The 24508-nt window shown below is 43.0% G+C and overlaps 1 protein-coding gene across 3 annotated transcripts in view; it reads right to left on the bottom strand.

The window, feature by feature from the left end:
* The window catches only part of GRK5 (G protein-coupled receptor kinase 5), a 208272-nt gene that overhangs the window by 18169 nt on the left and 165595 nt on the right, over positions 1–24508 (bottom strand). For all 3 annotated transcript variants that reach the window (XM_077349914.1, XM_077349913.1, XM_077349915.1), the window contains 4 exons: positions 10560–10597; positions 9029–9118; positions 3898–4106; positions 339–476 (listed from right to left, as the gene is read on the bottom strand). In XM_077349914.1, coding sequence (XP_077206029.1) covers positions 339–476; positions 3898–4106; positions 9029–9118; positions 10560–10597 — 475 coding nt within the window. The remainder of the gene's footprint in view (positions 1–338; positions 477–3897; positions 4107–9028; positions 9119–10559; positions 10598–24508) is intronic.

The raw sequence follows: 24508 nt of genomic DNA, 5'->3' as shown, positions 1-24508 counted from the left end.
GAGGAATCAGCATATAGGAAAACAAAACTACAGCTGCCTGAGTCTCAGTGAGAAAGGCCAACAATAAATTATGTAAATTAACAAATAAAAAAGGCTTAATCCACACATGCAAAAAAAAAAAAAAAGAGGCTTGGTCAGATATTTTATATTATTATATGCTTCTTGTGTATAACTGCCATATAATAATTAAAAACATATGACAATCACTTAGCCACCGTGGCACTCAAGGAGAAAATGGCAACAGACATTTAGGTTAGAGAATACCCTCAAGTGAGTACACAGTATATTTCTTTCAAGTTCCACTTCAATTCTGTGATTTTCTTTCAAGCATCACTTACGTCAGGGATAAAAGGAGGGTCCAGCATTCCTGCTTGTAAGCGTTTGAAATTCATGCTCTTGAAAAACAGGTGCCTCTTCACTTCAGCTGCACCTTCTCCCTGACAACCAAGTCTCTGCTTCACATCTTTGGTCAGTAGCTGAAAATGACCAAATAAAAGAAAGCTTTTATTTATTTATTTACACACTATCTGAAACATTTGTTAAAATTCACCATACTCTCTAAATTGAGTAGAAGCCAGTGATAATGCCCTTTCAAAAAGCACAATACAGTACTGAAATTACTACCTCAAAGTATTCAAAGTGTGTGTCTTGGTCCAGGAAGAATTTATGGATTTGATCAGTGCCATAAAAAGGAAAAAAGAGATAGCATTTTCTCTATCCCAATCAGATGACATTTAAAAAAACATTGGAGGCAGGAAGATGACAGTTTCTTTAGCACCATTCCCCTGAAGGCTGGGTGTGATCTACTCTATACCTCACAGGTTCTATATTGGAGATATAGTCCCCTAAATATCACACTTCTATAAAAGGAAGGATGGGGACTTATCTGCTTATAATTGCTATTATCAAAGCTATGAATATAATGACTCTGTTTTCTTGTCTACATTAATTGCTATATTTTGGGTTCACTTATCTATTCAGTTCTCACATAAATGATGTATTATGAATTGGCTTACACTTATGACTGAATAAGCAATTCCTTAAAGAAAATACTAATATTGAAAATTTATATAGAGAAAGCTGCATTTGAAACTCATAGGAAAATAGTCTATATTACAGGTCAATCTCTTTGGTTGGTTTGGGTTTCCTTCTTTTCTCTTACATTTAATTCTGAAGATTTGCTGAAGATGCCAGAGACAAAGCTCATAGCACCAAATATTTAAAATAACTCTGTTACTACAATGAGTATTTGATTTAAGAGAAATAAACAGAAACTGAGGAAGAATTATATTCTTTGGAATAAACAGATTTAAGAGGAAAAAGAATGAAATCTGCATTCTTCTTTTGTCCATCAGAGGGCAGCAGTAGAAAAAGTAACAGAAAAGAAACTTAAATAGAAAATGCTTGCACAGAATTACAATTTAGAAAACAAAATAATTTAAACATGAATAGATGTAATCTGGTCTTGGCTGTACAAGAAACAGAAATTCAATGCAATTTGTTGCTTCTGAGCATTCAGATTGACCCCCCCCCCCAATCATCTTTAATAGACAGCACTTTCCATGCTGCAGCCCCACCCAGGAAAATTCTCTAGCTACACTGTTTCCCAAACTGGAATATAAACAAAAGGGCAGTGCTAATGTTATTAATGTGCCCCTCCACAGCCTCATCGCCTACACTAGAAAGGGCGTTTTGAATGTGCTGACCATAGATGCCAGGGCCTCTGATTGACTATGCAGATTAAAAATTCTTCTGCTCAATATTTCACACAGAAACTCTGTATAGGAGTTACTATTAGAGTCACATATAACCTCGTTCCCTTTGGGGCTGGCTCCATCTCCACCCGGTAGCCAATTAGTTGCTGCACCTCCCTCCCTGTGTCAGAGTACCAAAAGGGCCTGCAGGCTCCAAAAGGTTAGGAACCACTGCACTAACATCATTTACTAATTCAATAGCTCAGGGTGATAGTGGCCAGCAAGTAAATGGAGTAACTTTCTCCTTATTTCCTTCAAGTTCTAAGTTATACTCGAGATCATCTTAGAGAAGCTCAAAAGGAATACTGTTCTTCTGACTAGAAGACAGGAAGTTGTAGTGCATGAACATATGAGTTGCCATGAGGATTGTCAAGGAGATGTTCATGCTAGAAGCCATTTACAAGACGGTAGTAACTTCTTTTCAAAGAATACTCCAGTATGATCTAAAAAAGTTATCGTCTTGAAAATATAGATGAATCTAAACCCTGAAAGAATCTTGAAAGTTTATTTTTTGTAGGAAAAGGTCTAATTCTTAGGTGGCTGGTTCCTTTGCAAACCCTCTAAGATGGAGGTGTTTATTTGTTGTGGGGGGGTCAGATCTGACATAAAGATTACTTTGCCAGGCAGGACCACATGTGCAATGCCAAGTACCTCAGATACAAACTCTATAAATGACACAGGCAAGCCCAATTAATGGTCTTATTACTCAAAATGCAAACAAAAGCAATTGATTCCTAGGAGTGAAAGCCATTCCTTTACTGGGGAACCTACAATCCCCCCTAAAAGTATTTAATTGTGCAAACCTATTTTTTTTCAAGGAATACTATAAAAGGGGGTGGGTATCTTACATTTCCATAGAAATTAGTTACTTTTTGTATATATAGAATTTATAGGAGATGAGTAATCTCCCTTGTAAGTAAATAAGGTAGTTTTTCAGCACCTCTGCCCATGCCCAGCCTCAACAGCCAAGCTCAGTTACGATTTGACTCTTTGTTTCTGCCTTTCCCCAGACTACCTCTGAGTACCTCAGTGTACCTTTCCCCTGACTACCTCAGTGCACCAGGCTTCCTCAGGAGGTGATGAGTTCTCTTTCTTTGGAAGTTTTTAAGCAGAAGCTAGATGGGCAGAAATGCTGATTTTATGAACTTCGGCAAATTGTGAGTGGGTGGGCAGGAAGGGATGTGCCAGTGTTTGTCTCTTGTGGTCCTTCCTTGCATACCCAGGGAACTGCTGATCACCACTGTGGGATCGTAGGTGCATTTCCGCCAGGCCAGGCTGGATTCTGGAAACTTTTGTTATTGTTGGTGGAATGTTATCACGTGGGCATGAAATTGGGGTCACTGTGGGTAGGCAGGTAGTTGTGAGTTCCTGCATTGTGCAGGGGGTTGAACTAGATGACCCTGGAAGTCCCTTCCTACTCCAAGATCCTATGATCTTGAGAAAGTACCCTGGCCTTCCACCTCCACTGCAGTTGGAGGAGAGGGAAAGTACCATGCCACCTCTTTTGCCACCTTCACTGCATTCTCTGTGGGGCTAACTGAAGAAGCTTGAGGCCCTGCAACTGGTAGAGAATGGTACTACCTATAGATATAGATGGCTGGAAGTTGATAAGACTATGCCATGTTTGTATATAGTGTTTGTGGGGTCATTTTGGATTTAACTCAAAATGGAGATTTTGACTCCTAAAGATGTATGTGATTATTACTTCAAGCAGTTTTAACATTTATCACTGAGACCCTGATCCAGGTTCCTTGATAGAGGGGACAATATTTTAATCTGATGTAATTTTTGGTGGCATTCTATAAGAACAGAATTTGTAACTCTCGAAAATCCAGTCTCTCCAGATTTTTACCTTGCTGTTCCTCACACCCCAAATTCTGGACTTGACATTGGGATGAATGATCTTTGAATCTGGCATGTATTTGAAGTGCCTAATCACCACACCTAAAATGCCTGGTCGTTATTGCCAAGATAATATAGGGTATCATTCTTCTGCAGTATAACTACACTGGGGAAGGAAAACTAGCAATCCCAGAGGGCTATTCAGTGAAACACAAATGATTGGTGATTTCTAAGTTCCTCAATTACCAGCTCAATGCAGCAAGGTCATGTACTTTGCACCTCCAAAATAGTACCCCCTTACCATTTTACAGATGGACTTTGCTTCTTCAGAGAATTTATGGGAATAAACCTCTTCTGTTTCCAAGACTCTCCTGTCTACCTCTTCTCGCTTCACCTTCTCTTTCCGCCCACGGAATGGCGACTGTCCTGCAATCATTTCATAAATCAGGCAACCTAATCCCCAATAGTCAGGGCTAAGTGCGTATCGCTGGTTGTTCAAGACTTCTGGAGCTGTGTGAGAAAGAGGAGACCTGTGAAAAGATTTGCCCATTTCTATACTAATGTTCCTGCTACGTCAGAATACGATACATTGATTGTCCTGCTTTCTGACATTGATCCTCATGTATCTAACAGAGTAACTCTCTATGAATTGGCTGCTAGGAAGATTAGAGCGAAAGTTATTACAAGGAAAGTCCAAATTCCATGTGTCTGAATTTGGGAATTTACAGGCACAGTTCTATTTGTTTTAACATATATGCTTTATGCTGGATACTTGTGTGTCTGAGCTTGGGAAATAGAGGTAGCGTTTTAATTATTTTTAAAAATATACTTGTTATTTGTGGGGGGTTTTCTTTTTATTGCTGTTTGCATATTCTGAGGGCCTGTGGTCAATGGCAATACATTTTACTACTACTACTATACTGGTCTTACCAAATAAACAGTGCAATCCTAAGCAGAGATACTCCAACTGACATCAAGTTACTTAGAAGAATGCAAAGCATGTCATGTAAATTACACTATCAACAGCCAATGTTCAAGAAAGGAAGACAACATTCGATTGGTCTTGAGTTTGGTTAAAACCAGTCTGCATGCCACACAGTCACTCTTGGGAGTGAGTCTACTTTGTTTTGTGTATATATAGCAGAGGGGCAATTTTTTGGGGATGAGCATTCCTGTTAGTTTCAGTTAACTTAATCATGCTATAATTTCATTATTTTAATTTAATTCCAAGCAAAAACAAAAACAAAAACATTTAGACGGGGAAAAAATCTGGATTAAACACACATTTGCCCATAAGCAGTATTACATTTTAAATTATATTGTATTAATTTCAAAGAGATATCTTTAGTTATTGAATTATGAAACAAGCTGCCCTCTCCATAGATTTATACTGAAACACTTAACCTGATATTCCCCAGGCCTCTTTTTTTTTTTTTTTTAGTCATTTCTCTAGTCTTAGCAGAAACTTTCTGGGGTATATGGGTTCAAGACAAATGTAAAAAAGAACAAAATGTTCAATACAAGCAATATAAAGGCAATATTTTTTTCCAACACACACATGCAATGAAAGCACATTTTAACAAACAGTGCAAGTTTTGTGATATATTAAAATAATAGCTTTTATTAGATAGATAAAATTACTTCTGGTACTTCTTTGGCAAATCCTATCATGCATTGATTCCCATTCACCAATATGTCTAGCATAAACAATGGGTTGGGTGAATTATAGCTTTTACTTTTTAAAAAGTACCTGAGAAAAGTTCAAAAAAATGTGGGGCAATTTTCAAAGAAGAGTCAGAGTACAACTGAGCAGAATCATTAGTAGTCAAGACGTTACACAATGTTACTGAAATATTCGACTAGGCGAGTGGTTCTCACAGAATCATAGAGTTGGAAGGGACCTCCAGGGTCATTTTCAACCCCTTGCACAATGCAGGAACTCACAACTAACTGCCTACTCACAGTGACCCCAATCTCATGCCCAAATGATCCTCCCTGTGCTAAAAATTTCCAGAATCCAGCCTGGCCTAGATGAAATGCACCTACCATCCCACAGTGGCAAACAGCAATTGCCTGGGTATGCAAGGAAGGGCCACAAGAGACAAACACTGACACATCCCTTCCTGCCCACCCACTCACAATCTGCCATAATTCATAAAATCTCAACCTTTTCTATTTTTCATCCCACCAATCACTCAAGGAAAGGATCTGGGACCCACCATAATAGATACAAAAAGCTCACTCTTCCCCAATAGGACATTTATACAAAGATTCTGTTTTTAATTGTAAACCAGCTCAAGCAGGATGTGGGAGCATCTCATTGTTTCTTCCCTCACTGTTTCTTCTTTTTCTTCATTGTCAACCCCTAAAGCATCTCCCTTTTTGCTGTTTCTTTCTCTCTTTCCCACCCACCCACCAGCCAACCTACCTTTTCCTACCCTGAATTCAACTTTCATGCCTTCTCTTCCCCTGGCAGTTTGTCACTGGAAAAACTCTGTGCAGGGCTCGCTGTTAAGCCAGGCCCAGTTGTATGATGAAAAATCTAAAAGCAGTCTCTATATCCTCACCTGCTTCTTTCTTTCCTTCCCACCCATCAGACATCTCCCTTTCATCTGTCATCATCTTCAGCCATATTTATTATTTACCTCACTTCTATCATTCACACACACATTTACCTCCATTCTATAACAATCATATGCATATAGATTCAGGCGGGTAGCCATGTTGGTCTGAAGCCCAGAACAAAGTTTGAGTCCAGTGGAACCTTTAAGACCAACCAAAGTTGATTACTGAGTATAAGGTTCCATGTGCAAATGAAAGCTTATACCCAGAATTAAACTGGGTTGGTCTTAAAAGTGACACTAGTCTCAAACTTTGTTCAACAACCATCGGTAAGGCTGAGAATTTATAACTGGCCCATGGTGATTCAGTCAACTTCCATGGCAGGGTGGTGAGTCAAACCTGGGTTTCCTGATCCTAGTCTGAAACTGTTATCACTATACCACACTGGCTTTCATGAGGAGGCAGCTGTTGAACAGTAGCAAGCAGCTGCCCCTTGGGTGAGTCATGCAAGTCACATGGTAGCAAGTCACTTGGTAGTTGCTACTGATGAATCCTCCCACAAAACTCAAAACAATCCTGGAAAGGGCCTCTCTTCTCTCCCTCTGCCTTTTGCTGTCATGAACCAAGATTTGAACACTGTCAATACTGTTGTGATTGCCTAGAAACCCTCCAACGGACGTAGAGAGGGTGTTCTTTTTGTGAAGCTACAAGCTCAGCTTCCATAATTTTAGCTTCCAAATGTATTTTTTGCTTTTAAATTTCAGATTTTTCTGTAAGCTTAGACATTTTTTCGGGTTTGTAAAAAGATCTGTTTTATCTGTTCCTACCCTCAATCTTTGGATGCACAAATGGGGCCATGTTAAGAAGAACAAGAAGAGTTGGTTTTTATATCCCGCTTTTCTCTATTTGAAGGAGTCTCAAAGCGGCTTACAATCACCTTCCCTTTCCTCTCCCCACAACCTTGTGAGGTAGGTGTGGCTGAGAGAGCCCTGATATAACTGCTCGGTCAGAACAGCTTTATCAGTGCTGTGGCGAGCCCAAGGTCACCCAGTTGGCTGCATGTGGAGGAGGAGCGGGGAATCAAACCCAGCTCATCAGATTAGAAGTTGGCGCTCCTAACCACGACATCAAGCTATACTGATTTACACATTCTAAAGACAGACAGTTGGACCCATTATGCACGGGGGGAATAACGCACATTCGGGGTGGAATGGCGGCGACTAAAATCACCGATAACGCATGGAGCTGGCTGCAACCGGCCGCAGATTCGGTGCATGCTGCTGAAAAAGCCGCGTTCGCGAAATGCGGAAGAAAGCACAGCTTCCGGGTGACCGGGGTGCAACCAGAAGCGGCGCCGGGATCGCCACGTGCATAATCGGTCACTCTGGGTTTTGCCGCCATCGCGCCCCGTCCTGAGCATAACCGGTGTGCTTCGTGTCTTCCCCCTCCGCGTTTTCCATGTGACCCGAAATCCCCGTTTCGGCGGCCGTGCATAATGGGCCTTGCTGAAGCAAAATGGATAACTCCTGTAAGGTAAGGCCAGTGGGAAGCAGCATCAAAGACAGTTGCTAGGTGGACAGAGGAATGGAAGATTAGAAGAAATACTGAGTGACTACAAGATTACCAATAGCAAGCCAAATGGTCACAAATGGATAATCTGTAGCAGGTGAGAGGAGAAGGAGATGGAACATCACACATGCAGATGGACATAAGGACTGAGGGAAAATAAGTTCTTAGTAATTGTTATGAAAACTCTGTATCCCACCAAAACTATTTCTGTATCCCATTAGTGATAAACATACCACTGGTTGAGAATCCTCACTCTAGGAGGCCACGCCAGCCTCCTAATTTGTTGACAAAGATCTTCTACCTGTTCTCACAATGGCTGCATGAGTGATTCTATATAATCAGTTTTGAGTTTTGCATAGAAATGTCACACACTATACATCTTGCAGCCTTTTAGCCCATGCATACATTTTTCCAGTTCTTCCTGCATGTATCTGTTGACTGAGAATTAGCGTCATGCATCTTATGAAGTGGGCACTTTTTATCAAAAGAGTCAATACATTTATTAATATAAATGCCATAAAATACTTTTTGGATTGTGCTGCATCATATTATCATAGTGTGCCACTGAGAAGGGAGCAGAGAGTAAGATGGCCTGATGTCAGGCTACCTACTGAGACACCGAGCACAGGGTTTCAGTAGCCTATCCAAGCCTCTGATTCCTCCCCCAGCTGTCTAAATCAGGGGTAGTCAAACTGCGGCCCTCCAGATGTCCGTGGACTACAATTCCCAGGAGCCCCTGCCAGCATTCTCGGGCAGGGGCTCCAGCATTCTCGGGCAGGGGCTCCTGGGAATTGTAGTCCACGGACATCTGGAGGACCGCAGTTTGACTACCCCTGGTCTAAATATTTCTGTCTTTGCTGTCTGCTAACACAATTCCTCCCAAGAAAGTTCTAGATCTTAAAAAATGGGATCTTAGAAGCAGGAGAAAACTATAAAAAGTAAACATGTGCAGAATTAATTTGCACTGTTCTTAGGCACCAAATTTGAATTGGAGGGTCTGTACAATAAATCAACATGGCTAATATACAGTAAATCAATACAGCTAATTCTTAATATGGCCCCATTTGTGCATCCAGAGACTGAGAGTATAAATACATACAGCTATTCCCACATGTGACTGTGGCTAGGGGAAGTGATTAATCATGTCTGAGCCTACATCAGTGAGCCCCTCATCTATGCTGATGTATGATCATTTTTGTGATGTTTGGAAATATTTTGGTTACTTTGCATTACAGACCAGTGTTCTGAAATTGTCAACTCTGAATAATACTATCAACATCACCAGAAACATGATCACTTACCCATATAACCGACTGTTCCTACCCGTCCACGGATTGATTCACCATCAGGGATTTTAACAGCTAGACCCAAATCAGATATTCTGATATGGCCTAAAGCAAGTAGAAAAAGCAAATATTCTAGCATAACCAGAAACATGGAAAAAACATTCATTTATTCTAATAAAAGCACATTATCTCAAACCTAACTACTGAAAAGGATTCCTCTTTGGAAGAAGTCACATTAAACTGATCATCTCTGCTAGAAGGGAACGGCCTGTTTAGTGTGAAAGGAAACAGTCCAGTGAAGTTGTGGCTTCCTGTTCTCCCTGCTGGGAGCTTCAGCACACAACAGGGAGTTTGGGGATTATCTCAAGAAACCAGGCACCCGTAAACCACCTCTGTCAACACTTGCCCCCTCAAACTGTCTGTGTTGGTTGCTTGACCAATGAAGATTTGTGTCAGCTGTACAGAAACAGATGACCAAGATATCTGATGTGTTTGGCCTTGGATGCATTAGTCTCTGAAACACCACATACAAGGCCCAAGAAAAAGAACTCCCAGGCACATCCCTTGACCAGATCACTTTCTTGGAGCACAAGATGTTATCTGAAGGTGTTTACATATCCAATAGGAAAGTGGAGTGGGTGGCATTTTCAGGAAAATGATTCCAGAGATGTGTATTACAGTGAGTTTAGGAATATGAATTAAGGAAGATTTTCAAAATAATGAAACAATTGCAGGGGAAGAGATAACATGGTGGGCATAAGGCTGTGCTATAATACAGCTTGAAGAATGAGGGCATCTACTGTAGAGGCCTCAGAGGTATTTTTCCCCAAGTACCTAGCCTCAGGTCACTCTTCCCTCTTAGGGCAACATAACTTGTCACTGGGTAGGAAAGTTCCCCAGACACGCATAAATTGCCTGTGGGCACAGCAGCAGTTGAGGCATTGTTGTCCTTTCACTCAGCCAGTTCCATTTGCACACTCTCTTAAAACACAGGATGTTTTGCCTACCAAATCCTTCAGAACATTTTAAACATTTACAGCTATATATAAAAGGTAAACGAATCCTTATTGCTTATTTTTTTTACAGTATTAGATATTTTTCATCCCAAGATTGTACTGCTTTCCAGAGCAGTCTCTCTTTTCTTCATTGTACAGAACTACTTTTCTGAATCCCAAGACAAGAGCTGACGATTGTGGAGCATCTTGCTCAGAGAAGGATTTGCCTTTGTGCATTTCAGTGTGGAAGAAAGGGCTCTGTCTAAAGCGGTGGTCCCAAACCGTCGGGCCGGGACGCGAAGGCCCTGGCACCAGGCTGCGGCTCCCCCCCCCGCAGTTCGAAACTTCCCAGGCTGCAATCTTGCGGCCCGGCAAGCTTCTTACTGTGGGAGGGGGGGGGAGGGAAGCAGGGCCGCGCACGCACGCATGCGCCATGCACGGCCAAAAACGCGCATGCACGGCACTTTCGCCAGGCAATCGCCCTTCCTGCTGCCGCTGGTCCCCAGCCTGAAAAAGGTTGGGGACCACTGGTCTAAAGCACTCAGACTTACCATAATCATCTAACAGAATATTTTCTGGCTTCAAATCCCTAAAAAAAGGGGAAAGATAGCAGTTATTAGTGTGAAAACAGCTTTGATAACATGAGAACAGTAAGACATCAGAATGTATTTTATACATTGTAGCCTACCCAAGCCACTGCTTAGATATTTATATAGATGGGCAGGATATAATGCACAGCCAAAAAAATGATCATAACATTTTATTAATCAATTTTGAGTGAATGCTTGCTGGTTCTATCTCTGATTTTATCTTTGATTCCCCCCTTCTCCTCATATTTCTTAGATCTTTGGATTATTTTATGTTATTGTTGGGGGTGATAGGATGGTTGATGTTAACTTTATTGCTGTTTTGTAATGTTATTCTGTTGATTTTTATCACTTTTCATTGAATAGTCTACTCTTGCTGTATACTTTCTTAGTACAAGGAGGAGTTAGAAATCTAAATAGATTCAAAACTTGTAGATTAATGTAGGAGAAAAGAGGTGTGATTAGTGAGTTTCATAGTGGAGTAGTCAATATGTAAGGCTAGAGAGTTAGGCCTGTCTTTTTGATTGATTGGCAGGAGGACATTTTTGGGCTGGAATAAGATGTGACACACCAGTGTTCAGTATAAACAAGGCCACAGCTTTATTACCTCCCCATGGGAGGGTTGGTGCAGCATGGGAGAGGGAGCCTGACCTAGCTGTCAGTGGACTGCACCCAAGCCCGCGGAGTCTAGAAGCACCCTGGGGATCCGCACCATTCCCAGCTGGGAAACATATCCCCTTGCCTACTGAAGTCTGCCTGATGGAAACCAACCTGTGTGTGGGAGCCAACGGGCACCCATCTAATTTGGCTGCCTACCCAGATGCTTGCATTTGCATGCATTTGGGTTCCCCCTGGCTGCCATTTTGATTTGTGCATGCCCCTTTCTTGTTGCCATCCTCCCTTTCCCTCCCTTCTTCCCTCCTTCCTCTTTCTGTCATGAAACTTCTGATTTCTTTTTTTAAAGGGATGTTCACATTACAATGCTCTCTCTAATTATAAAAAACTAGCAAGAAAGCCCATTGCAACCAGGAATGCAATGGGCGCTAGGACCCAGGGGACACCAGGAGGTGCTTTTTTTTTCTGCTGCGTGGAGCTGTGAAAGGCTCCTACAGGGTTTTTTTTTTCTGCTGCTTGGAGCTGGGAAAGGCTCCTACAGGGTTTTGTTTTCTGCTGCTTGGATCTGCGAAAGGCTCCTACAGGGTTTTTTTTTCTGCTGCTTGGAGCTGTGAAAGGCTCCTGCAGGGTTTTTTTTTTCTGCTAGCTCTCGTGGGCGTGCCGGCTTGGAGCTCCTACAGGGGTTTTTTTTCCTGCTGCTTGGAGCTGGGAAAGGCTCCTTCAGGGTTTTGTTTTCTGCTGCTTGGAGCTGCGAAAGGCTCCTACAGGGTTTTTTTTTTTCTGCTGCCTCTCGTCGCGCTAGCGGCGAAAGGCTCCTCCGGGGGTGTTTCTTTTTTTTCTGCAGCTTCTCGGCGGCTGGAGTCTTGTGTTGTGTTTGCGGCGGGGGCTTCCTTGGGGCCGGCCTGACGCGGTGAGAGACGCTTCGCGCCTCTCACCACGTCAGGCCGGGAGCAACTGCGAGCCGCGCTGAGCGCGGCTCGCAGTTGCTGGGGCTGGGAATCGGAGGGACCAATTGGCAGGCGCTTCGCGCCTGCCAATTGGTCCCTCCGATTGTCTGTCGTGAGGAAGGGTCCAATTCGGACCCTTCCTCATCACGGACAGAGCCCTCCTCAAGGCCCCTTAACCATTTATTTAGTCCGTGGCGCCCGCGGCGCCACGGGCGGTGTACAGATAGTGGCAATCAGTGATGCAGCACTAACATTATAATGCAATAAGCCAGGTTTTTGTTTAAAAAATCATATCCAGTATACTGGGAGAGGGTGGGAGTAATCAGTATGTCTGAGGGAGGGCACAGAATGGTGGAATTAAGGTGCACAATGAAAAGAAAGGTGGAAGCAGGCACCATTTTGCAAAAAAAAAAAAACCTTTTGGAAAAGGGTAAGGGAGCAAAGAATGATGGGAGGCTGCCTTCTTCCAAATCAGATGCAGAAAACATATGACAAATTTCAGCCTGGAAAACAAAGGGAGGAAAGCTCAAATGCGGAAAACTTAGTGTCAATGCAGCATTCAACAGAAATCCAAAATGATGCTAAAATATGTAAAAAATGCAGAATTTGTTCTAGTCAGATACAATGAAGCAGAATTACCTCAAGCCTTCCATATAGGTCAAGAGGTGTGTATGTGTGTTTGTGTGGGGGGCTGGTTAGAACCAAGATGCATAGCTAATGGGGTAATTATAGCTGAGACTGGATTCAGGTGCTTCAATGGCAGTAAAATCAGCAAAGTTTGAGTCCAATGGCAGCCCCAAGTTCAACTTTGCATACAAGTAGGAAGTAAAGTATTTAAAGGGGTGCCATATGGAGGATGGAGCAGACTTGTTCTCTCTTGCCCCAGAGGGACGGACTGGAACCAGTGGGATGAAATTAATTCAAAAGAAATTCTGTCTAAACATCAGGAAGAAGTTCCTGACAGAGGGGTTTCTCAGTAGAACAGGCTTCCTCGGGTGGTGGTGGGTTCTCCATCTTTGGAAATTTTTAAACAGAGGCTAGATAGCCATCTGACGGAGATGCTGATTCTGTGAAGGCTCAAGGGGGTGGAGGATCCAGTGGATGAGCGATCGGGTTGAGAGTGTCCTACATAGTGCAGGGGTTGGACTAGATGACCCATGAGGTCTTTTCCATGATTCTATTATTCTAAGGATTTAGCATAAGTAGATTAATGCTTACAGTGAATTTTTTTTTAAATGTTACATATAGGTAGTGAGGGGGGTTTAGTTGCCAAAAAGGGCTAATTACAGTAAAGATGCTTAAGTAACTGAGCAATAAATACAGCTAAGACTGGAATAGCACATTTGGTAAGATATGTAAATAGCACCAAATTGGCATACAGATGTGAGAACTGAGTTTGAGTCCAGTGCCCACTACAAAAAAACCAACAAATTCAATTTCTTATATAAGTGGTAATGAGTGACTTAGAACGTGTAGTGATATAAGAAGTCAATATTCCTGTTAAATCCGGTGGGTTCCATTGTCCTGAGTGCTGTAATAATTGTAATTTAGTAGCCTCCTTTTGCAGTCTGGTTTTGAAACTCCTTCACAATAAAACAACTACTTTAAGGTCACCCACCAATTGCCCTGGGACGTTTCTCAGTTTTGCCATTCCTGATGTCAGATTTGTGCCCATGTATCCTTTGGCTTCAGACCAACACGGCTACCCACCAGAATCTCTCTCAACCTAATTTAGCTCACAAGTTGATTGTGAGGATTAAAGTGAGAGTTTGCATCATGTAAACTGTCCTGAGCTGCTTTGAGGAAGAACTAGATAAAAGCTGATTGAAGAACATACCTTCAGATCATTCTGGAAGCCTAAGGATAACAGAAAATCAACAACAAGTCTAAGAGTAAATCTCTAAGAGTAAATCTCAAATCCTAAAAAGACCTAATAACTATTGTCTGCATACAAGAGATCTGTGTAAATACAGAGCAGACTGTACATCAACTGGAAAATGCAAATATCTGAAACTTTTATTATTTGCATTTATTGCCTTGTATGTTCACATTTTATATTTTGGGGAGGAATTGGAGATGTGCAACAAGAACTTCAGATGCAGGAACAAAAATACAATAGTCACTTGCTGAAGTCCCTACTCTTTGTATAGATGTTGTTACATTCATTTGCAATAAAATCAGAAAAGAATCTGACAGTTGTCTTGGGCAATGAAGATAGCTAGTAAAAATCAGGGTGAGGGTATGGAGCAAAACAGGAGCAAAGGAAACCCCATTGCTCTTTACAATCAAAAAAGAAGTTGAAGAAAAAGAATTGGTTTTTATACTCCACTTTTCTCTACCTTAACGAGTCTCAAATTGGCTTACAATTGTTTTCCCCTTCTCTCTCTGCAATAGGCATTTTGTGATGAAGGTGGGGCAGGGAGAGTTCTGAGAGAACTGACTGGTCCAAGGTCACCCAACTGGCTTCATGTGGAGGAGTGAGGAACAAAACCAAGGGGCTTTCCGCACTCCTTCAAAATCGCACAATGGTTGCCAATTGAAAACGCTACTGATTTGCCGTTATGCACAATATCGTTGACAATCTGCCACACACCTGAAACCGATCCGCAAAAAGCGCTTCCTTGTAGCACTTTCAGGGAAATCCTCAAAAGTGGATTCACCCTCCGGAAAGCGCTACACTCCTACAACCAATCTGCAACACTAGCGGGAAAGTTCTGTGCGTTACCATTGTTGTGGTTTCTACAAAGTCCCTCCCCCTGGCTCTCTCCTCTGATCTTCCGGCGAAGCAATCGCCATTTTTTTTTCTCAGAGCGAGCGGAGATCAACGCACCGGCGAGCCTCCGTTTAGCCAGTGAGGCTTCCCCGGCTGCAGTCCCTCCCCAGAGCTGTTTACAGTCACTAAGCACAGACAACAGAGAAGCCCGTTTGCTGATTTATTTTCCCTTTATTTTTCACACTGTTTTCGGCCGAAAATCGCACCCGTGGGGGGGGGGGATTTTTCTTTTCACTCGGGGGGAGCGTGGCAACGATGAAACGGCAGCTCAAACACACCTGCCAGCTGGATGGGTCTCTCCGTTGCAGCGAATCAACGCATATTCGTTGCAACGGGTGTGTGTGTGTTTTTTTTAAAAACCTTTCTCAAAGGGGAAGGGGCTGTTTGGGAGCATGCTAACGGCCGCCCATTGGCTGCTTGACGGCCAGGGGCGGGACGAGCTCAGCAATAGTGCTTCCTTTCTAGTGATTTTTGCTGAGACCGGAAGCCTGTGGGAAACGATATAAACGCAACTGGATTCTACCACAAAGGCAGGTATGCATAACGACGAATTCCATTATTTTTAATGGCGATTTTTCATTCAGCAAACAATTTGCTACAAGGATCCCGGTGCGGAAAGCCCCCAAGTATTCCAGATTAGCATTCACTGCTCTTCAATACAACACCATGTTGGCTCTAGTCAAAGTCTTTTCAAGACTCTCACTAACTGTGATATATATAAAGAGCAGCTGTTTTTACAATGGGGCATTCTTGTCCTGCTCAGTCATTCCTTTTCCACAACTAGAATTCTTACAACACTCAATATATAATATGATATATTCCAAATAAATATCCAGCAATGCCCATCTCTATGAACAAACATTTATTAAATATTTACTAAGAATGCAGAATTCCAGAGAAAAGCTAAAAGAGATAACAATGCCTTCTTAAATGAACAGTGCAAACAAATAGAAGAAAACAATAGAGGATCAGAGATATGAAGAGAACTTTTCATGCAAAGATGGGTATGATAAGGGACCAAAATGGTAGGGATCTCACAGAAGCAGAAGAGATTTGTAAAAGGTGGCAAAATTATATGGAAGAACTATACAAGAGCGAGCTTAGCATCCCTGATAACCACAATGGGGTAGTTACTGACCTGGAGCAAGACATCCTGGAATGTGAAGTCAAATGGGCCTCAGGTAGTCTGAGCAACAAAAAGCCCCCAAGACTTATCTAAGGGGGCCATTGCTGCTGCGAGGGAGGAACGCCAACAGGGACATGGCTGGTTGGAGAGATTGCCCAGCCCTGGCATTCTCTGAGCAGTATGTCCCTGGTGGCGAGTGACCCTTTCACCTGTTGCTCAGAGTTCTGTGATTTCAGGTGGAGCTAAACCCTGGGTATCTAGCTGTATTGGGATGTGTATTACTCATTGGGGGCTCCATGGTATGGCATTTGCAGTTCTGGCCCCTTTATAAGAGTGATGGGGTGCACTTGGGGTGTACTTGCTGGAGTGGGGCATGGACATCTGGCTCCATTGGATTCAACTTGTTATTTTGAATTGGCTGCAAAATTGAGCGGTGGCGGGAGCTCGAAGAGGTATATACCTATTCGGGCTCAGTGGCGGGAGCATAAAGGTAAAGGTAAAGGTATCCCCTGTGCAAGCACCGAGTCATGTCTGACCCTTGGGGTGACGCCCTCCAGCGTTTTCATGGCAGACTCAATACGGGGTGGTTTGCCAGTGCCTTCCCCAGTCATTACCGTTTACCCCCCAGCAAGCTGGGTACTCATTTTACCGACCTCGGAAGGATGGAAGGCTGAGTCAACCTTCAGCCGGCTGCTGGGATCGAACTCCCAGCCTCATGGGCAAAGCTTTCAGACGGCTGCCTTACCACTCTGCGCCACAAGAGGCTCTTAGTCCACAAGGCGGGAGCATAGGAAGGATCAATTTTGGGGAGGCCAAGCTTGTGCGCTGTCCTCCCCTAGATTTGGGGGGCCCCTTAAAGGGCTGTGTGGATGCAGAGCCTGATTGAAGGCTAGCATTTCCGGGGGGCAGGAGAACCCAACAGAGGCTGGTGCCCAGAGGGGTCACTCCATGGTGCCTCCCCCCCTGTTTCAGCCTGCCATTATGTCCGGGTTTTGGGGCTGGATAGCCAAGGCAACCCATTGAGGGGCAGGCTGTGGTGGGCTTCCTTGTGGTAGGGTAACCACAAGATGGCATGATTCTCTTCCCATGCTTGCCACACTCAATGTTGAATAAAGGCTGTGGCCAAATATTTTATGCCAAAATTATGGTTGTCAGTGTCCTCATTAGGTGGTCAATATCCCCCTGCAAGGCAATAAAGCTAGTGGTGGTGACAGTATTCCAGTTGAACTATTAAAAATCTTAAAGGACGATGCAGTAAAAGTGCTAAACTCAATATGCCAGCAAATTTGGAAAACTCAACAATGGCCACAGGATTGGAAAAGGTCATTTTACATTCCAATCCCAAAGAAGGGCAATGCCAAAGAATGTTCAAACTACCGCACCATTGCACTTATTTCTCATGCTAGCAAAGTTATGCTCAAAATTTTACAAGCTAGGCTCCAGCAATATGTGGATCGAGAACTTCCAGAAGTACAGGCAGGATTTCGAAGAGGCAGAGGAACTAGAGATCAAATTGCCAACATACGCTGCATCATGGAGAAAGCTAGGGAGTTCCAGAAGAACATCTACTACTGCTACATTGACTATGCTAAAGCCTTTGATTGTGTGGAGCACAACAAATTGTGGCAAGTTCTTAAAGAGATGGGAATACCAGAGCATCTTATTTGTCTCTTGAGAAACTTATATGCAGGTCAAGAAGCAACAGTGAGAACTGAACATGGAATCACTGATTGGTTCAAAATTGAGAAAGGAGTTCGGCAAGGCTGTATACTGCAGAGCATATCATGAGAAAGGCGGGATTAGAGGAGTCACAAATTGGGATCAAGATTGCAGGGAGAAATATCAACAACCTCAGATATGCAGATAATACCACTCTAATGGCAGAAAGTGAAGAGGAACTAAAGAGCCTTTTGATGCAGGTGAAGGAGGAAAGTGCAAAAGTTGGCTTGAAACTCAACATCAAGAAAACAAAGATCATGGCATCCGGCCCTCTCAATTCCTGGCAAATAGTGACAGATTTTATTTTCCTGGGCTCCAAGATCACTGCAGATGGGGACCGCAGCAAAGAAATTAAAAGACGCTTGCTCCTGGGGAGGAAAGCTATGGCAAATCTAGACAGCATCCTAAAAAGCAGAGACATCACCCTGCCAACAAAAGTGCGTTTAGTCAAGGCTATGGTATACCCAGTTGCAATGTATGGCTGCGAAAGTTGGACCATAAGGAAGGTCAAGCGTCAAAGAATTGAGGCTTTTGAACTCTGGTGCTGAAGAAGACTCCTGCAAGTCCCCTGGACTGCAAGGCGAACAAACTGGTCAGTCATAGAGGAGATCAGCCCTGACTGCTCCTTAGAAGGTCAGATCCTGAAGATGAAACTCAAATACTTTAGCCACCTCATGAGAAGGAAGGACTCCCTGGAGAAGAGCCTAATGCTGGGAGCGATTGAGGACAAAAGAAGAAGGGGACGACAGAGAATGAGGTGTCTGGATGGAGTAACTGAAGCAGTAGGTGCAAACTTAAATGGACTCCGGGGAATGGTAGAAGGCAGGAAGGCCTGGAGGATCATTGTCCATGGGGTTGCGATGGGTTGAATACGACTTCGCACCTAACAGCAACAACAACAACAAATAAGCAAGTATTGTTCACAAAAAGTTCTGCCCGCCCTTTAATATTTTTAAAGAAAGAAGGACTCAATTTTAATTGCATAACTCCTGTTTTATAGAGTAACTTGTATTGTCACAGTAAACCACAAGAAATTTCTCCTTAAAACAGCTTAATCTTTTAGAAACCAGTTAAAGCCCAGGAAACTGAAAATACACTATTACCAATCATTTTAGCTGCAGGCCCTTGGCTGCAGTGTGTGGAAATGTTACCACCTCATTTTCACTCTGAGAGCCATTTGTCTAAAATCGCCCAGGTTAACACAGAAGTGTTTCCACTGATGTGGCATCTTTGCTGTTTTTTATATGTATGATGGTGTGTTAAAGAGAATGGACACAAGGAGAGGTTAACATCAGATAAACATACATCAAGTATCTTCATTAAATCGGTGGAAGAAAAGTGTAATGCAAAATGACCCCCCATTACAAAAGATTACAAAAATCTTTCTTACACTTTTTGAAATTGCTTTCAACAGTTTAAGCTTTCATAATTCTTAATATGAAACTTGATACTTTCCCCTTTCTAATCATGAGTGGAAAATTATTTGCTCAAAATATATCATGCATGCTATTTATTATTGTAAGCAAAGCACATGTACCAAGAACATTTCTTTTCTTGGCTTAAAATCTCAATTGACCTCACAAGATAAACTTTGCAAGATAAACCAGTGTTACCAGGCCTACTTTTCAAACAAACAATACTGAGAAAATATGTGAAGGCCAAGAGGACACAGAAGAAAATGGATGGCTTTATTTTAAATACTACTGTATGCTTATTCTCAGTGTTAACATAAGATTTGTAGTGTTGGAATGGTGCAATAAAGGTTATTCTCCACATACTTCTTAATTCTAATTTTAACCATTTCTTGAAGAGCTGAGTTCTCTTAATTCACTTATCTTCTACACATTGCTTGTAATTATTTAATATATTTTAATATTTTAAGGGGGTGCTCTTTATGAGTAAAGGCCAACTGGAAAGGGGGAAGAAGATAAAATTATGCATGGTGTAGGGAAAGGGAGAACTTATTCCCCCTCTACATAAATACCAGAATTTATTGACACCCAATGAAACTGATGGGCAGCAGATTCAGTTTAGATCAAAGAAAGTGTCTTCCCAAATGCACTACCAACTTATGGAACTCTCTGCCACAAGATGCACTGGGTCCTTAAAGATGATTAAATTTATGGATGGCATAGGCCATAAATGGCTATTTAGGAATGATGACTAATTAAAAAAAATACCCCTCCATTTTAACTTAGGGGCAGGGGAACACTAAAGGGAAGTTGTGTCCTGCTATCAAGCCTTCCAGTTGACCACTGTGAGAAACTGTATGCTAGACTAGATGGACTGCTGATCTCCTGCAGGAGGATTCTTCTTGTATTCTTAGGTGTTGCAGAAAAAAGGAAGTTAAAAAGATGATGCAGATTCATTGAAATTTAAAACCACTATCACTGGATAGGTATATAAAGTGTTGGGGTGAAAATAATATGAGCTTTGGATGCAGAGTTAGTTTCAAAATCAATGTCAAACTTTTATAATAATAATAATCATCATCATCATCATCATCATCATCATCATCATTCGATTTATTGCCCGCCACTCCCTTGCGGCTCGTGGCAGGTTACAACATTTTAAAACCCCATTAAAATCCATTAAAACAACAACTAGAGTTCGACATTATTAGTTAGCAAGCTAACATGGCAAGATCGGCTAATCAACTTCCCCCTCCTACTACTGGCAGGTGGAGAGGGGATACTGATGGTACCAGTCCCCAATCCCAATCCCAGGTCCCGGGGGGGCATAGGTGTTAGCCTTGGCCTCAACCATAAACCTGGCGGAAGAGCTCCGTCTTGCAGGCCCTGCGGAACGATGGAAGATCTCGCAGGGCCCGCAGCTCTCCCGGGAGCTCATTCCACCAGGCGGGGGCCAGGACCGAAAAGACCCTGGCCCTGGTCGAGGCCAGGCGTGCTTCCCTAGGGCTGGGAACGACCAACAGATTTTCACCCGCTGAACGTAAGGCTCTGCGGGGGGCATACGGCGATAGGCGGTCCCTCAGGTATGTGGGTCCTAACTCGCGTAAAACCTTGAAGGTTAAAACCAAAACCTTGAACCGGATCTGGGCAGCAATTGGCAACCAGTGCAGCTGCCTCAGCACTGGCTGAATGTGGGCCCTCCAAGGTGTACCAGTGAGGACCCTAGCAGCTGCGTTTTGCACTAGCTGAAGTTTCCGGATCAAGGACAAGGGAAGGCCCGCGTAGAGCGAGTTACAGAAATCTATTCTGGAGGTGACCGTTGGATGGATCACTGTGGCTAAGTGTTCGGGGCTAAGTGTTCGGGGGACAGGTAGGGCGCTAGTAGTCGGGCCTGGCGGAGCTGGAAAAATGCCTGGCCCGCTACATTTTTGACCTGCGCCTCCAAAGTCTGGGAGGCGTCAATGATCACACCCAAGTTCCTGGCCTGGGACGCGATGGTAAGGTGCGTCCCTCCCAGGGTGGGTAAGTACGCTTCCTGATCCCGCCCCCTACGTCCCAGCCACAGGACCTACTTCTTGGAGGGGTTGAGTTTCAGGCGACTCTGCTTGAACCATTCTGTCACCGCTTCCAAACATCTGGCAAATGGTTCCGGGGGACAGTCCGGGCGGCTGTCCATGAGGAGATAGAGCTGGGTGTCATCAGCGTACTGGTGGCAGCCCAGCCCAAAACTCCGCACCAGCTGGGCCAGAGGGCGCATGAAGACGTTAAACAGTGTGGGGGAGAGGACCACGCCCTGTGGGACTCCACAAGGAAGTCTGTAGGAGCGCGAGAGCTTATCCCCCACTGCTACCCTCTGGGTCCGGTCCTGGAGAAAGGAGCGTATCCAGCGTAAAGCTGTGCCCCGTATCCCCGTTTCGGCGAGGCGGTGGACCAACAGTTTGTCGTCCACGGTGTCAAAAGCGGCCAACAGGTCCAGAAGAACCAGCACTGCCTACCCGCCCCTATCCAGCTGGCGATGGAGGTCATCCAACAGGGCGACCCACACCCCGTGGCCAGGTCGGAAGCCAGACTGATATGGATCGAGTGCCGAAGTTTCTTCCAAGAATGCCAGGAGCTGGTCTGCCGCGGCCCTTTCAACCACCTTGCCCAGGAACACTAAATGCGACACCGGGCGGTAGCTGTCTGGGTCCCATGGGTCCAGCATGTATCTTTTCAGGAGAGGGTGAACCACTGTCCCCTTCAACTTTGGTTGTTTGGCCATAGATGAATGGCTAAATACTTTTGTTCCCAACCAAAACTCCCACTAGCAAAATTTGTCATTGTCATGAGTTAAAATTTCCATGAAAATAAAATGTTCCTTATGTTCATTGTTGTGGCGTGTCTGTATCTTATTTTGATGGGATGTTTAAACATTACCATAGCAATCAGAGAGTGTTAGGGCAGTGGTTGAGAATAGAGGAGTAAACTACCCCTCCTCCACCACCGGGCCTCAGTAAAATTGTCAAGCATTGAGTGGTCCACAGTGATAAAAAGGTTGGGGACCACTGCTCTAGACCATTATCATCCATGTTCTGAATCACTCAGGATGTTTGTGGCAGAACAGTATGTGGCTGTGGCCCCTTTCACTAAATTCTGAGTTGATCTTTTTAAAAATTTGAATCCCCTGCCTGCACTCTTCACCTTTTAAAAAAATTCCGATTTTCTCTTGGGAATCAGAGAGTACGTGTTCTGCTCCACAATGAGAAAAAGCGGCTGTAGCAGCACTGATTATTTTTGTACCATTTGGTTGGTTTCTCCTTATCATCACAGTTGGCAATGCCTCCTGAGACATTAGGCGGGGGTCTGAGTAATGGTGTGGGGAGCTACCGGCTTCTAAGATAGGTCTTGGCTGAAGGTCTCCCCAGGTAGGCCAGTCCTCTGGGAACAAAGGGGAAACCTGCCAAGATGCTTCTGTGCAGCTCAGCTGCCTTTAGCTACCTCCTGCAGTAATTTTTTTAGAGGGACCTTAACGATGCTATGATAAGTCAATAGACCTCAACAGAGCTTGTATTCTTAAAAAGGGAAACTTGAAATCCCTAGCAGTACTGAAAGTAGAAGAAGCACTAAATGTTAAGCAAGCTGGCTACTAGACAGAAAATGCAATTGGAAGTATCTCTGCTTACAATTTCAAAAACACACCCTGCCAAAAATTGACCAATAAGGAGAGACCTACCACATTGGACAATGTGATTGGTCTCCCAACAGCAGTAGTGGAATCATGATGCTTTTAAACTATCTTCATTTTAAGAGAGAAGGAAGGGGAAAAACTGCTACAATAGCACTCTCAAAAAACCTGGATATACAGTGAATGAAAAACTGAGTGCTGAAGGGAGCAACATTCATGGAGACAGGAAAAGAGAGCCCAATGCATCTGCATAGTGAAAGTGAGCTAGCATGCAGAAGGAAAAATACACCTGATAAAAATGCACAGTAAAAAAAAAAAACACCAGTACATAAAAGACCTGTAGCATATATTTAAAGCCATCAATATATTTCCTGAATGTCTGGTTATTTATAAGGACTAATCATTTTTTTCACATGACCCAGTTTTGAAATCTTTTGTTTTTCTGTATTTAGTTCAAAATGGTGGCTTTAACTTTTAAAGATTTCACAATCTGGAACTGACCATGTAAATACTGCACTCATCACATAAGAGATTTTTCTGGGGATTTTGTTGGTTTTAATCAGTGCTATCCATAAAGTTGCAAGTGCTATGTATGCAAACAACAGACTGTATTCAAATGCAGGGATTCCAGAATATCCAATGAGAAGCCTATATTGTCTGCTGCATCATATCTCTTGACTCAGCTTGTAACCAGTTAAAGGGCTCCATTAAGAACCAATCAGATTGCTTGGTAGCAAGCATAAACGGTATATAAGGATGCTGAGCTGAATGTCTTGCTGTTCGGTGTCCAGGTTGGAGTTGTGTTAATAAAGAGCTGTTGTTTCTGAAGAAACTGCATCTGTGTCTTGCTGAACCTACAGACTTAATAGTAAGGACTGTTGCAGTCCAGGTGTGGCCTTTTAGCGGAAAGCCCCAGTGCTATGGAACAGTCTGCTCTTAGACATTCTCTCTTTCTCTCTTAGTTTTCAGAATGAGAAACAAAACAATTATTCAGGAGAACATTTGAAGACATTTAAATGTTTGGCAAGGCTGCTATTTTTGCTTGGTAAATGATTTCAATATTATAACGAATTGTGACAGTAATACTTTTAGATGCATTTTTATTATGGTTTTAATTTTTTTCAGCAAGCTGCCTTCAGTCACTATTTTTGCTTTAAATTTCCCCTCCTCGAGCTGCTATTTTCAAGGAAGCAATTGAGACAGTTATCCTTCAGAGTAAACAGCTCACAGAAAGACACAAACTTCCAGTTTATTCAGTTGCTTCAGACTTAGCAGTATTTTCATGAGTGGAGGGACCTTTATTGTGGCTTGCCTTCACAGATTGCCTCCAGCTCTATTGCAACTTTTATGCCACTGGCTATAATGGACGTCCTATAACTTCTACATTTCTCAGAACCGTGTTCTTGAAGGTGTCAGGTAATGAAGCTATACAGAGAGAAACATACCTATCCACTGGCAATATAATAAATGTATTCATAATAGAAAAAAAGTGTCCTATTTTTGTAGTTTTCCTTGTTTCTTTATTCTGTAGGACTTCTGTCAAAATAGAATCCAGGTAATATCCGTTTTGACAGAAGTCCTACAGAATAAAGAAACAAGGAAAACTATAAAAATAGGACACTTTTCTTTCTTTTATGAATACATTTATTATATTGCC

The sequence above is a fragment of the Paroedura picta genome, chromosome 8 (genome assembly GCF_049243985.1).
Source record: "Paroedura picta isolate Pp20150507F chromosome 8, Ppicta_v3.0, whole genome shotgun sequence".
In the NCBI taxonomy this organism is placed as follows: domain Eukaryota; kingdom Metazoa; phylum Chordata; class Lepidosauria; order Squamata; family Gekkonidae; genus Paroedura; species Paroedura picta.
Note: the sequence above shows the minus strand (reverse complement) of the source record. Positions and strands in the feature narration are given on the sequence as shown.